General features: G+C 43.7%; 1 protein-coding gene across 1 annotated transcript in view; it reads left to right on the top strand.

The window, feature by feature from the left end:
* Positions 1 to 10,290: 10,290 nt before the first annotated feature.
* The window catches only part of STK24 (serine/threonine kinase 24), a 48,001-nt gene continuing 44,687 nt past the window's right edge, over positions 10,291 to 13,604 (top strand). Inside the window, exon 1 of the mRNA XM_088523342.1 lies at positions 10,291 to 10,399. Coding sequence (XP_088379468.1) covers positions 10,358 to 10,399 — 42 coding nt within the window. The 5' untranslated portion in view covers positions 10,291 to 10,357. The remainder of the gene's footprint in view (positions 10,400 to 13,604) is intronic.

Below are 13,604 nucleotides of genomic sequence, written 5' to 3'. Positions count from 1 at the left end.
ACTGGCATCTTGCACCTCTGCTGTGATACGGGACATAGGGATGTGAGATTAATGATTAGGTTCTTGAACCCTGCAGCAAGCCAGAAGTTAGTGGTGTAGATCCTCTCCTCTTCCTGGCTGGGACCAAACTGTCCACTCAGAGATGACAATACTGTTTGAGCTACAGGAGCCCACACTGCTTTTTTGTATTGTTTTTGCTGTTTGGGCACTTTTATTGTATGCATGTAAGTGTGATTCACCATTTTGCCACTGAACAGGTCCAGAGCAAATGGCTGCCCCACCACTGAATGACTCTATGTGCAGCACAAAGCTGATGAATTTGCTGTCTATCCTAACCCATTTGTGGGACACAGCTCTGAGGTGCTGCTCTGTGCCAGCTATTTCTGGCTCAAAGAGCTTGGGCCAACTAGGAGAAATTAGACAAGCCCTGAGCCATCTCTGAGCTGTCCTGAGGCAGCCCTTGGAATACAAGAGATTTATTTGCTTTATCCGGACTGGGCAGCTTGTTCGGTGTTTGTGCAATGTAGCTCATGTCTGTGATTACAGAGTCTAGGTGATACTAAGAGAAATATTTAACATTTACCTACCATTATGTAACTCTCCTTGCCCAAGCAAAGCTTTCCTAAAACTCTTCCTATCTCTGCAAAACCAAACACTGACATTGTTGATCAGCCTGTGATTTATCTAATGTCAGATCAGGTCCATGCCACATCAGATCTCTTCTGGCATGGATCTGAGTATCACTTTTAACCACCAGATGGCAGAAAAATACCCAAGAGTTGCTGAACAGGGTGAGGTACCGCTGGGTCTGATCCAGGCAAGAAAACCCACTAAGATCGTTTCACAACGATTTTTTTAAATCAGACACAAAAAGCAGACACAGAATCAGACACAAAAAGCAGATGATGAGTTCAGTAAAGCTGATGAGAATCTTTCCGCTGTTATCAGTGTGCTTTGCCTGAGCCGCTGCATGCACGCAACACCACCAGTTCACCGTGACCGGTTTGGGCAGGTCAAGCACTTCAAGCCCTGGTCCTCTTCTCAGGAGAAGAGAAGAGAAAGCCATGGCTTGGATATGGAGTTCAGAAGGACAATGTCATTGGGGTTGCAAGAAGCAGAATGGACAGAACTGCAAGGAGATGCAGTCGCAGTATTAAAATAAGAAACTGGAACCTGATCCAGGAAAACCATGTGGTGAGTTCTGCACACTATATAGAGCAGAAATTTGCATTCAGCCCAAGTCAGTCTGTGCATGAGGCATTTAGCAGGGTCATCTCTGTATTTCTTGATGGGTTCAGAAGATACAGAGTCAGTATAGGTAACTCTTGGTAGCAGAAAATAAATGTAAGCCTGTATGGATGTTTTGTTTGGGCTTTCCCTCTGGCCACTTTTGGAAGTAGTTGCAGTGCTGAGGTAAGTCCTGCTGGTCCTAGGGGGAGGGGAAGCCTCTGCAGCTCTGCACCTCCACTGCACGAACAGGCAACATTAGCACAGGCGTGCAGCCCTCGTCTCCCCCTGCAACTTTTTACTTCTGAGCACACAGAAACGACGGGGTTCATGTGGTGCAGCAAAACCTGCACTTCACACAATAAATACCCACTTCAGGTTATTCAGCTAGGTATCCACTATGGGTGCAGGTAAAAGAGATGGGTTAAATCCGCCACTGTCCCTGGGAAGCTGGCTCTCCTGGAAGAGGTTGGCAGCGACTGAGTTGGCAACTGCAGAAGGCAAAGGAGCCCGGCCCAGCTTTGAGACCTTGGCAAAGGTCCAGGGCAAGTGGGAGGTTGCAGAAGATGCTTGCAACTGAAAGGAGGTCAGCAAGAGGAGGTAGAAGTTTGCTGGAGCAATTACAGCTGGCAACTGTCCCACGCACACACGCTGTGGGGAGAGTGGTAGGTTCAAATGTTGGGAAACAGCCTAAAAATGGCAATTTATTTTCCCAGAGGAAACACTCTTGAAACATCAAACTCTCAGTTTGGGGATGATTTCTGGGTTTTCACTCCTGTGTTTTAAATTCCTGGGGCTGGGAATATTGCTCTTCCTCAACACCAAGAGCCTCTGCTCATCTGTGCTTGGCTGCAACAGATCCCTTGGCTGTTTTTTGTACCACACTTCTGAAAGACTGACAGCCTTAGATACACAGCTCTGGGCTTAAACCACTAATAGGACCATTCACTGGTGCGAGCTGAGAAGATGGATTCTGTGGTATCAAGGAGATGGAGCGAGCACTCACTCAGGACATCCCAGAGAAGCTATACTCTATGGCCCATCTGAGCTAACCACAGGCTGTGTGATAGAGCTCTGCCAGTTGCCCATGGTCCCACTGCTGCAGTTCAGAGGCTGTGTGATGGCCCAGAACCTTACCCAGCAGAGAGTGGATGCATTTCCTGGGGGATCCAAGAACTGCTCCAAATAACCAGGCTGGCACGTGATTGCTAATGCAAGGGAAGGAGCTGGGGCAGGGAGAAAGGGAGAGCCGCTTCAGCGCTTTAGTAGATAAAGTTGGTAGATGCATTGAGCATAGCATGAACCTGCAAAAAGACCAACACTTTGTAATGATTTGCACTGATTAATAACATCCCAGACTCATAATTGCAACCTGTAGCCACCCATGCATTTCCATGTGCAAAGGATGAATGCAATAAACTTTTGTTAACATTTTACATACAGCTGCTTATGTATCCCAATAAAAATACAGGGCTAAAACGTGACAATTCTTGAATGAAGGTGGTGCAATTCAAATCGACTTCCCAGTTACCAATAAGATGATAGAGTGCAACTTGTTCTGCAGGGACAACCCTAGCCTGCAAGCAAACACTTTAGATCTGCAATGAAATATGTTGTCTAGGGACATAGCTATAGGTTAGAGCATCTCATCACAATTACAGGGTCATCCTTAATGGATCTATTTGGTTTGGAGATTTTGGTAGTCTGTTGGGTACATAGATATTAGTCTGAGTTAAGAACTGATGTCTTCATTATAAAATGTGAGAAGAAGATATAGAAGGTATATTTTCTTCTGTTTGTGTGTGTGTGTTGTTTGTGTGATAAGAGGCTGTGTTCCTTGCAAACCTACAAAAAAAAAAAAAAAAAAAAAAGGTGTGCAAGAACCAGGTTTTAGTGAAATAAAGCTCTTTGGAGGAAGGAGCATAGTACAGTATGATCACCTCATGTTCCTTAATGAGCCCTAGGTCCTCATCTAATTTCAGTTATTTGCCTGGAATATAGAAATACTTTCAGGCACTTACATTCTGCTCATTATTAATGAAGGACATACGACATGCAAATGTAACGTTCCTTCCATTTCTTGTTTCATCTTTGCTCATCCATTATGATTCTCAATACTATGAGAAAGTGAATTTTCATCTATTAATAAGAAACCCAAGAACCTGCAATTTTATACGAAACCACAGCACTTCAGGGAGTGAAATACATGTAGAATAGCTTGTTTTATACAAATAAATCAAACTCTTGATCTTTTCAGAGGAAAAAAACATTCATAACAGATCTTTTTTTTTTAACTGGCATTCATGAGCCTTTAAAAAATATCATTGGTTTAGCTGCACACTGTACCTCAGTAATAAACAAAGTCTTTTTCCAAATAGACAGACTGTTGTATCAAAACTTGAATGAACACTGCAGTACTGTTGAGATTGGAAGGGACCTTTGGAGTTCATCTAGTCCAAACCCCCTGCACAAGCAAGGTCACCTAGAGCATATTGCATAGGATCATAGAATCATAGAATGCTTAGGGTTGGAAGGGACCTCTAGAGATCATCTAGTCCAACCCCCCTGCACACGCAGGGTCACCTAGAGCACGTGGCACAGGGTGGCATCCAAGAGGGCTTTGAAGATCTCCAGAGAAGGAGACTTCACAACCTCTCTGGGCAGCCTGTTCCAGTGCTCTGTCACCCTCACACTAAAGAAGTTCTTCCTCGTGTTCAGGCGGAACTTCCTGTGCTTCAGTTTGTGGCTGTTGACTCCTGTTCCGTTGCTGACCACCACTTAAAGGGCCCCATCCCCTTGACATCCTCCCTTCGAATATTCATATAAATTGATAAGTGTTCTCTCAGCCTTCTCTTCTCTAGGTTAAAGAGGCCTAGCTCTCTCAGTTTCTCTTCACACAAGAGATGTCCCGGTCCCCTGACCATCTTCACAGCCCTACACTGACTCTCTCCAGTACTTCTACCTCTCTCTTGTACTGGGGAGCCCAGAACTGGACACAGTACTGAAAATGTGGCCTCATCGGGGCTGAGCAGAGTGGGGGAATCACCTCCCTCAACCTGCTGGCCACACTCCTCCTAATATAGCCCCAGAGACCACAAGGACACATTGCTTGCTCATGGTCAGTCTGTAGTCCCTCAGGATGTCCAGGTCCTTCTCTGCAGAGCTGTTTTCCTACAGGCCACCCTCCAGCCTCTACTCACGCCTGGGGTTATTCCTCACTAGGTGCAGGACCTTGCACTTGTCTTTGTTGAACTTCATGAGGTTCCTCTCTGCCCACGTCTCCTGTCCAGGTGCCTCTGACAGGTAGCACAGCCACTCCTGCCAGTTTTGTATCATCTGCCCACTTGCTGAGGGTGCACTCTGTCCCTACCTGCGCGTCACTGGTGAATAAATTGAACTGGATTGGACCCAGAACTGACCCCTTGGGGACAGCACTAGCTACAGGCCTCCAACTAGACTGCACAACTGATCACAACACTCTGAGCTCTGCCATTCAGCTGTCTTAATCTGCTTTAAAGTCCACTCATCTAATGCATACCTCCCTGAGCTTGTCTACGAGGGTGTTATGGGACACAGTGTCAAAAGCCTTGCTGAAGTCTAGGTGGACAACATCCACAACTCCTCTACCCAGCCAGTCATTCCATCACAGAAGGCTGTCAGCTTGGTTAAGCATGACTTCTCCTTGGTGAATCCATGCTGACTGTTCCTTATCACCTTCTTGTTCCTCCACATGCTTGGAGATGATAACCAGGATGAGCTGCTCCATCACATTTCAGTGGGGATGAAGGTGAGACCGACTGGCCTGTAGCTTCCTCCTTCTTGCCCTTTTTGAAGACTGGAGAGACAAATGGAGATGGCTGGATAGCCAGTGTTTCATATATGAAGTAAAAGAAGAAAGACACTGTGGGGCAGACTCTGGGGATTACGTCTTTGCTCTATGCTTTGCTGAGCTGCAGGGGAAGGATGAGGAGGAGCCTGGTATGGGGATGCTGTTACTTAGTCTGTCTCCCAAGAGGCTCAGGGCTGCTCGGAGTTACCACTAGCCGGCCTCTGGATGCTGTTGGTACAGAAAGCAGCTCCCCAGGACCATGAGTCTTTCAGGTATCTTTTCTGCTGCCAGGCTCTAGTATGACAGCAGTACAGCTCCGGCTGGAACGTACACGATGCTTCAGCAGCAGCTCCTGAGCCAAGGCCCTCACACACCTCCTTGCACCCCTCCTTGGCCTGCTCTGGCCCCCAGCATCTGTGGCCAAGCTGGCCCCGAGCCCGGCGGCCCGACCCCGAGGTGATGGGAAGGCTGCAGACACCTCAGCACAGAGCTAACGTGCAACCCATGCATTTATTCCCTGCCAAAAATGTTTCTAGCTGGCTGACTGTTGTCTTTCTGCCTCATCTGTGTTATTTTAACCACCAAAGGAATCAAGAGAAAAAGAGGTCCAACACAGCAGGACTAACAGTCCTGCTAGTAGGTACTGAGGGCAGGGCTATGAAAGGACAGTCTGCGACCACACTGGTGCTTAGGACAGAGGTCTTCAGTACTTTAGCATTGCTGCATTTTGATGTCATTTGCAATAGGCTCCAAGGCTCTCTTATTTTTATTTACAAAGAAGATTTTGGAAGGGAGAGCACAAGAGAACTTGGAATGCAAATTAATACAAATTCTTGAAGTCTTAGTTTGACCATTATTATAACTATATACACTATAATGGAGCATCTTTCAATTACGATTATCTATCTTTTCAGGCCAAAGAAAATCCACTCTACAGCAAGAACTAAAGACAAGAATGAAACACAAACCAGCTGCAGTTTCCACTTTTTCATCACTTATTATCAGATCTTATATCCAGCCTTGCTGGGAAGAAGTTCCTATCAATACTTTATCACTGAACCATGTCCTATTTAACTAACTGCAGGTAAGAATCTGAATAAAGGTCTTCCATCTCTCCCCATGCTCTAATTCAATAATGGCTGAGTAGTTTTGTCTCTGAATTGCAGTAAATAAACCTTTAGCTTGCAAAAAAGTACTTTCTATTTTAACTTTTTAAAAGTCCCTTCTAAATGGTAATGTGCCAGTTCACCTATAACTATTCTCTAATTTCAATAGCATAAGGGTCTGATCCTGTTCTCAACTCAGTTCAAAGACCAGATTCTGACAACTTATTTTATTTTTATTCATAGAAATTCTGCTGCTGATGTCATTATAAAACTTACATGAGAAGGGAAGGGACCCGTCCAGCTGCATGGATCGTCTCATCTGACAATCTAGCTGTTCAGACAGTGTAAGCAAAGCCTAAAGCCTCTTTCTCTCTTTCTTTTCTATACTCCCTAGTGGGCTTGCTGGAGTCTTCCTGATTATTTTTCTCTACTAGTAAGCAAATTTATTAAAAATTAATTCTTTATTTAAATACAGACGGACACTGGGAAGCTAGAACCAAGTTATTGCTAATATGTTGCTGTTGTAGGAACAATTCTTCATGAATTTGTCTAATTTCTTATGAAACTATTTCTATTTTTTGGACTCCTCTATAGCTTTTGGCAGTGAATTCCACTGTATTTGTATTGTTACTTGCTTTTCTCTATCTTAAAACTTCTGACCGATATCTCTTGCTATGAGAAAAAAAATGCACAGCTGCTTTCTAGTCCAGCTTCAGGCTACTTAGGAGGTTACAGAACTCAATTCCTTTCAGGAGAAGACTCTTTTCTAAGCTGAGGAGTGATAGCGTATCTAACCTCTACCTGTAGAGCTTTTCTGAATCTTTGATCATGTTTTTCTTCCCTTTCTGGTACCTTTTTCTATGCATCATTTCAGAAATTGAAGGAATAGTATGGTCCAAAGGAGCAGCATGGATTTGATTTATAGAGAGGCATGACAATGTTGTTTCCCTTACTCTTTATTCCTTTCCTAATAATTCCCAGTATTGTTTCATCTTTGGACTTTTGAAATCTTGACTGCTTAATAACTGCAGCATGTATAGTTAAATTGTTTTCCCGTGAATTTTTCCCCTTTATGCTCTTCAATGCAGAATTACCATCTGCTAGCATATAGTCAGCCACTCAGAGATTCTTCTGTAATGCTTTGCACTTCATTTTAGTTTTTAGCTCATGATATTTGGCAATGGGATATTATTTTGTCATTTCTGCCAATCTCTTTTTTAGATCATTCCCGAATATGTTAAGAAAGATTGGGCCAAGCTGGATTCCTGTAACAGTCTACTGGTACCAGCACTCCCAGTGTAAAATATATTTATTTTTTCTTTCTTGTCTATCATCAGCTGTAGATCCATGTATGGATTTACCCTTTTAGCCATTGACCATCTGGATTCTCTAAGGATTGTTTGTGAAGAACCCTGTTAAACCTGCTTTGTATTTACCTGATGCAGTCAAGTGCCATACACTGAAAATAAAAGCATTCAAAATAGAGCTTTAAAAAGAAAATACTGAAAATTTCATTATGAGTACCAAGTATGCTGATCTATTAACAGGGTATATATTTTTATACAGGTTGTTAAAAAGGTTAACTTACTGCAGAAATTGATCAGCAATGTAGGAGACAGAAAACAGGAAAAAATGAAGATCATTGATAAAGATGATAAAGAAACTAAAAAAAAAACTTCCACCACGATTTAGCAATGAATAATCTGGTAGTGGGTTTTGATTAACTGTTCCACAACCTTCAAATCAAGGATGGCTGGTGATTATGGTGACGTGATACAACCGCTGCAGCACGGGATGAACAAACTTCACCCTGTTTGCTGGGGCATCTCCATAATCCCAGAGCCACGACCTTACTGCAGGGAGTGGGACTACTGATTCAGCCCTCTCCTTCTCTTCTCTTCACTGCGTAAATTTGTGCCTGGCACTATCCATTTATCTGCATAGAGATTCCTTAATCACTAGAACATTTATCATGCATTATGTTATATAGACAGATGTCCTATGTATCACAATCTTCACTGCTTTTTTCCCTGAAGCATGTATTTATTTCAAAATATGAATATTGATTTATTTATATTATATATTACAAAATTTAAAGGATGCATTTTTGATGCATTGTTCTTGTTAGATAATATCAGTAGTCTTACATCAGTCATTTGAGAAGAAATTTTAGTCTTGGTCAGTAAGGAAAAAATGTTCTTTATAGGTAATTTATAAAAGAAATTGGTCATTGCTCTTAAAATGATGTAACTATTCTCTTCTTTTGTAATTCTTTTTCTTTTACAATCAGCAAAGCACAAAATCTCTGAATATTTGATGTATATTTTAAGTTGAAAGTGAACCAGATATTGTAAGTCAGTGCATAAAATAAGTTGACGGAATTTCTGCACTTTGGAAATATCTGGCTTCAAAAATATACAGCAACAAGAAGCTATCAAACTAATAAGAATTGTTTATTTTCAAAGTCTTTGTCATTGTACTAGAATGGCAGGCTCTTGTAACATGCAGTCCTATTTTAAACAAAGATTTCTACAAGAGCAGCATTTTGGAATATACTGGATTTATTTGTTCTCAGAAAGGGTTGAGAGGAGATAAAAATGGAAAGGCTTCCGTTATTTACTCTGTGAGGAAGAAGCTGAGAGTAAGTTAAAAAAAACAGCATTTACAAAAAAAAAAAAAAAAAAAAAAAAAAAAAAAAAACAGAAAAAAACCGTCATTTTAAGATTACATTTCAAACTAGTTTGGTTACAATTTCTCTGTGTTCAGAGGAGAAACTGTAGTAGTGCCAGCACATAAGACACAGTAGAGGTTGGCAGAAATTAGGCATTCTAATACACTGTTCTTAGTTCATCAGAACTGAGCTTAGGCTGGTATCTGTTTTGTATTTCGGATCTGCTCCTCTGTTTCCATGTTTCCTTTGTTTCCATAACAAGCAAATCTGCCCGTGGAGCTTCTTCCACTGGCTCAAACAATCTTTTGTCAGGCGTTGCCTTTTGTAGAATATGCAATGCAGAACCAGGAACTTTAGAAGCTGAAAACTTGGAGGCCAAAAAACCCAACAACAACAACGCACCACCCCAAATACCCCAAACATAATCTTCATTCATTGAATGAGAAAGATGCTTAAAGTAGTTTAAATGATTTCACATTGGCCCTGGGCTAGGATCTGCAATGGGGAAAGTTGCTTTGAACTAGCTAGAAGATGTTTTTGTTTGTTTTGTGTAATTCATGGGTAAAAAAAAATGGCTTTATATATATGCTTAATACAAAAGATGGAAGTTCTATCATCTCCTTTGTATTTTCACTCTGCACTGAATGTGCAGGCCCAGAAAAGTCAAGTAAGGCAGCAGGTGAAACGGGGATCGCAAAGACAGGGCAGAATAGGGCAGAGTTAGAGCCGTACAGGGAACAGTAAATCTGGCACTGCCTCATTTCGAGATGTGGCTAGAGCTACGTCAGTTACATTACTGATATATACATTAATAGGAAAAGGAAAAAGGCTCAGATATGCCTATGCGCTTGTGAAATATGTGAAATGGTGAAAGAAAAATCTTACTGGATTTTGAAATAAAAAATAATCTTATGGCAAAAGGTATGCTCTAACGCTGGAGCCCCAGGTTAAACGCTCCGAACGCGGGAAACGCAGTCACTATTCGCGCGTTCCTAGGGCTCCGGCGCTTCCCGCGGCCCCCGGCTCGTTCCTCTCCGCCGGGCGCCGCGCGGCAGCCCCGCGACCCCCATCCCGCTCGGGCGCGCGTGCCGCTCCCGACAGGAAGCCAAGACCAGCGCCCCCGGCACCGCGGCGGCCTTTCCCGGAACGGCCCCAAACCGCCGCGGGGCTCTGCCCGCCGGGGCCACCGCCCCGCTCCCCTCCTGCGGGCGGGGAGCGCCCCGGCGCGGCCGTTGGGGCCGTTGGCGCCGTTGGGGGCGCGCGCAGGTAGGCGCGTCGCGGGGGCGGGGCGCTGCCGTTACCCGCCCGCGTTTGTCATCGCGCGGCGGCTCCGCGCGGCCGGTAACGGCCGCTGCGCGCGGCGCGACCGTGACGGGGCCGGCAGGGCCGGCCTTGGGACAGCCCCTTTCCCACCGCCCGCCCGGGGCAAGGGACAGCAGCGGGAGGAGGAGGAGGAGAGCGCGCGTGATGAGCTCCGCCGCGGGAGCCGCCTGAGGAGACGCGGCTGCGCGCCCGGCCGCCGCCATGGCTCGCTCCCCCGTGCAGATAGGCCTGCCGGGCATGCAGGTGAGGCGAGGCGAGGCGCCGCGCGCCCGCCCCGCGCACACGGGCAGCGCTTCCTCCCTGCCGCGCGGGCTGCGGCGCCAGCCCTGCCTCATCCCGCGTCGCCGCGCGCGGCCCGGCGGGGCGGCAGCAGCGGGAATGTCGTGCAGGGGCCGCGGGTGCGAGGGGGGCCCGTTCCTGAAGCGCGGCTTGCCCGCCCGGACCGTTTTCAGCGCCGTTACCCCGGGGAAGCCCTGCCGGGAAGGCCGGGCCCGGAGGCGCTGACCTTCAGCGCCCGCTGCGGTGCCCATCGCCGTGGGGCTGTGGGACCGGGCCGCCTCCGCCTTGCTCTGCCGTGGCTGTCAAACGGCGGGGTCTGCCGTTCGGGTGCCCTAACTGCCCGTTTTTAATAGCTGATGTGGTTTTCTGGTGGCTGTGCTGTCTTTTATCCTTTTTTTTTTTTTTTTTTTTTTTTAAAAAAAAAGCAAAACAAACAAACAAAAAAAACCAACCTAAATCGAATAACAAAAGCTACATCCAGAAGAACTCTAAGGTCATTGGTATTTGCATGTTGTTGTAATGGTTTTCCACCTATTATTGGACACCACCCCATGCACTCCCAGTGCCTCAAATAAACGCTTGTGAAGGGGACATATAGTTCTCCTCAAATTATCTTCTAGCAGATATCGTGCTTTATTTGGTTTAAATGTTGTTTACTTGGGATTGTGTCCCCATGAATCAAATCCTAATTGATGAATCTTCTGTCCTTGCCTAGCCTGAGGATTTCAATTTAAAATGCTACATTTGTGTGTTACTCAAAATAACTATTCCATTTCCCACAAGTCGAGGGAAAGATGGACCAGTAATAGTGGGCTTGAAGTGATGTATATCTGCATAATGTCTTTTTCTTCCTCAAGTCCTTTGTACTCGCACTCTCCTCTTCCATGTACCCTGGAGAGTTCTCTACACTGCAAAGTGATTCATCTGCAGTATCCTTAAGTTCACCCCTTACTATATTTTGAAAGTTATGCTTCTCCTTTTCAAGGAAGAAGTTAAATGGAAAATAAACTGTTTAAATGCTCTAAAGTTTGAATCATAGAAGCAACAATAAAAATGAGTTTCCTGAGAAATGTCAGTAATGTGCTGAATGGTTATGCCTATGTGCAGGCATGTGGTACTGGATGTCACTAGGCCCTCACTATGAACTTCCAAGTGTGTGCGTTTTTCACTGTGTTGAGCGTTCAGCTTCCAAACACAGCAGTTTACTGATCTCCAAGGCAGAGAAGTAGCAGTTTGTTGCTATGGGTAGGGTTAGGTTAATGTTGCCTTTTTTTTTTTTTTTTTTAAGTCTTTGAAATATTTCAGAACCAATAACATTTTTTTTTTTAACAAATAGGTTCTGTAATATTTTTGGATTTAAAAAGTTGGATCTGGAGATACTGGGGAATAGAGTGAAGTTTGTGTGCAGTGCTTACATATGTGGTTGCATGATTTCTCAAAAGGCCTGTGATTTCTTGGTGTATTATTGAATTTATAGTACTATTTGCTGTACTAAATGGAAAGAGATTCATTTCTTTGTTAGGAGGATTTGCTTAAAATATTTTTTTTGGTACATGGAAACCTTACGATTTGTTTTCCTGATTATTGTGAGTTATTGAGTGTTTATGAACATTAACAGCTACGTGAACACCTTCTCCCCTTCCTGCTCCCCAACCCCCCCCAAAAAAGAAAAATCTTTACACATGGATAGGTAGATGCCTAAAATTGAAGACCAGTAATTTGAAAACTACTTGCTAATTTTCTTGCCCCGTTCACAACGTCTCCCAGAGTAAGAGGGGATAGCAATTAGCAAAATAGCAATTTCATAGTGTTTGGTTCTCAGTATGTGATTCTCTTAAACTAGATAGGTGTTCAAACTGTGTACAGTAAGGTACATATAATTTGTCACATTTTCTTAAAGCGAAGTTAATGGTTTGCGACTTTTCATTATGTAGCAAAATAGGGCTTGTTTATCTGTAGTATACTTTACATTGCCTAAATCACGGGACTATCTTTTTCTTTCTGTGATCCCTCCTCACCACCTACCAGGTTTTGTAACAAATGCTGAAGCAGTGACAAGTTATACAACTTTCTCTGATATTTTTTTTCTGTACTTATGTAAGAGGACAATCTGTATCCTAGTATAAACACGAGTAACTTCTTGCATCCCAGAACATCACATGTGCGGACAAAATTTTTTGTTATGCTGTTTGACCTGGGCAGAGTAGTGCATAAACAGAACGGAGGAATGATGGATTTCACTCTGAACAAGACCTCTGATCAGTGCTTAAAGGGTAGTGCATAAAAAGTAAGTAGATATAAAGTAAACCAAAGGAATGAAAAACTGTGGAGGAGATGTAGGATGATTTTGGAAGATTGTCAAAACCTGAGATTCAGTCTGCTGTGAAATGGGCATGTTTCAGCCTGACTTGAAACAGAGTTGGGTTTTGACCTAAATTTTTATCCATGCAAATGAGTTTGGACTCAAAGCATATTCTGTCCTTGTTTTAATGGTTTTGTATGTGTAGAAAGGAGTTGGAGCGTGTGGCACGAGAGTGTACCTTTACTACACTGAACATGTGTTGGCGTGTGTTGTCTTCCATCTTGCACTTCACTAATCTGTGAAAAATGCTTGTTCATCTGAAATGTGTGATGTTTATGGTACAAGTACTTGGTGACCTGTAATATATTTTGAAGCTTATGAGGATGTATTGGACCAAAAAGCTCAGGAAACACAGAGTGGCAGAGGAAAACTTAGGGAAGCTACAGAACACACAACTGTAGTACATCAAGCTGCCAGCCAGTTTCAATGTAATCTTCAGCACAAAATGCTAAAATTAGTAGGGATTAAATGTCTTGTCCCTCCTTTTCCCCAGCTTAAAAAGATTTTGGATTAAACCATATTTTATTGGTTTGCACTTTTCCTGAAGTTTTAGAACTAGAGAAACAGTTGGGCATTTTTACCCAGCTGTGTGAGTAAAAGTGTGTATACCTTAAATATGAGCTGTGTATTATGGTTATAGGAAAACTACTTTAAATTCCTTTTGAGGAAAGATAAATGGCTCCATCAACTTTAGCTATCAGAGAAGTGAGAAAAGCCACCAGAGGTTCTCCCTTTTGGTAGTTAGCTCTGTTTAGGCAATAAGCTACCACAGATAGGTAGGGTCTAGATATGATAGGTGCTTGGGTA

This window comes from Tinamus guttatus, unplaced genomic scaffold (assembly GCF_059628265.1).
Source record: "Tinamus guttatus ecotype Peru unplaced genomic scaffold, ASM5962826v1 Tinamus_guttatus_pri_ptg000180l, whole genome shotgun sequence".
In the NCBI taxonomy this organism is placed as follows: domain Eukaryota; kingdom Metazoa; phylum Chordata; class Aves; order Tinamiformes; family Tinamidae; genus Tinamus; species Tinamus guttatus.
Note: the sequence above shows the minus strand (reverse complement) of the source record. Positions and strands in the feature narration are given on the sequence as shown.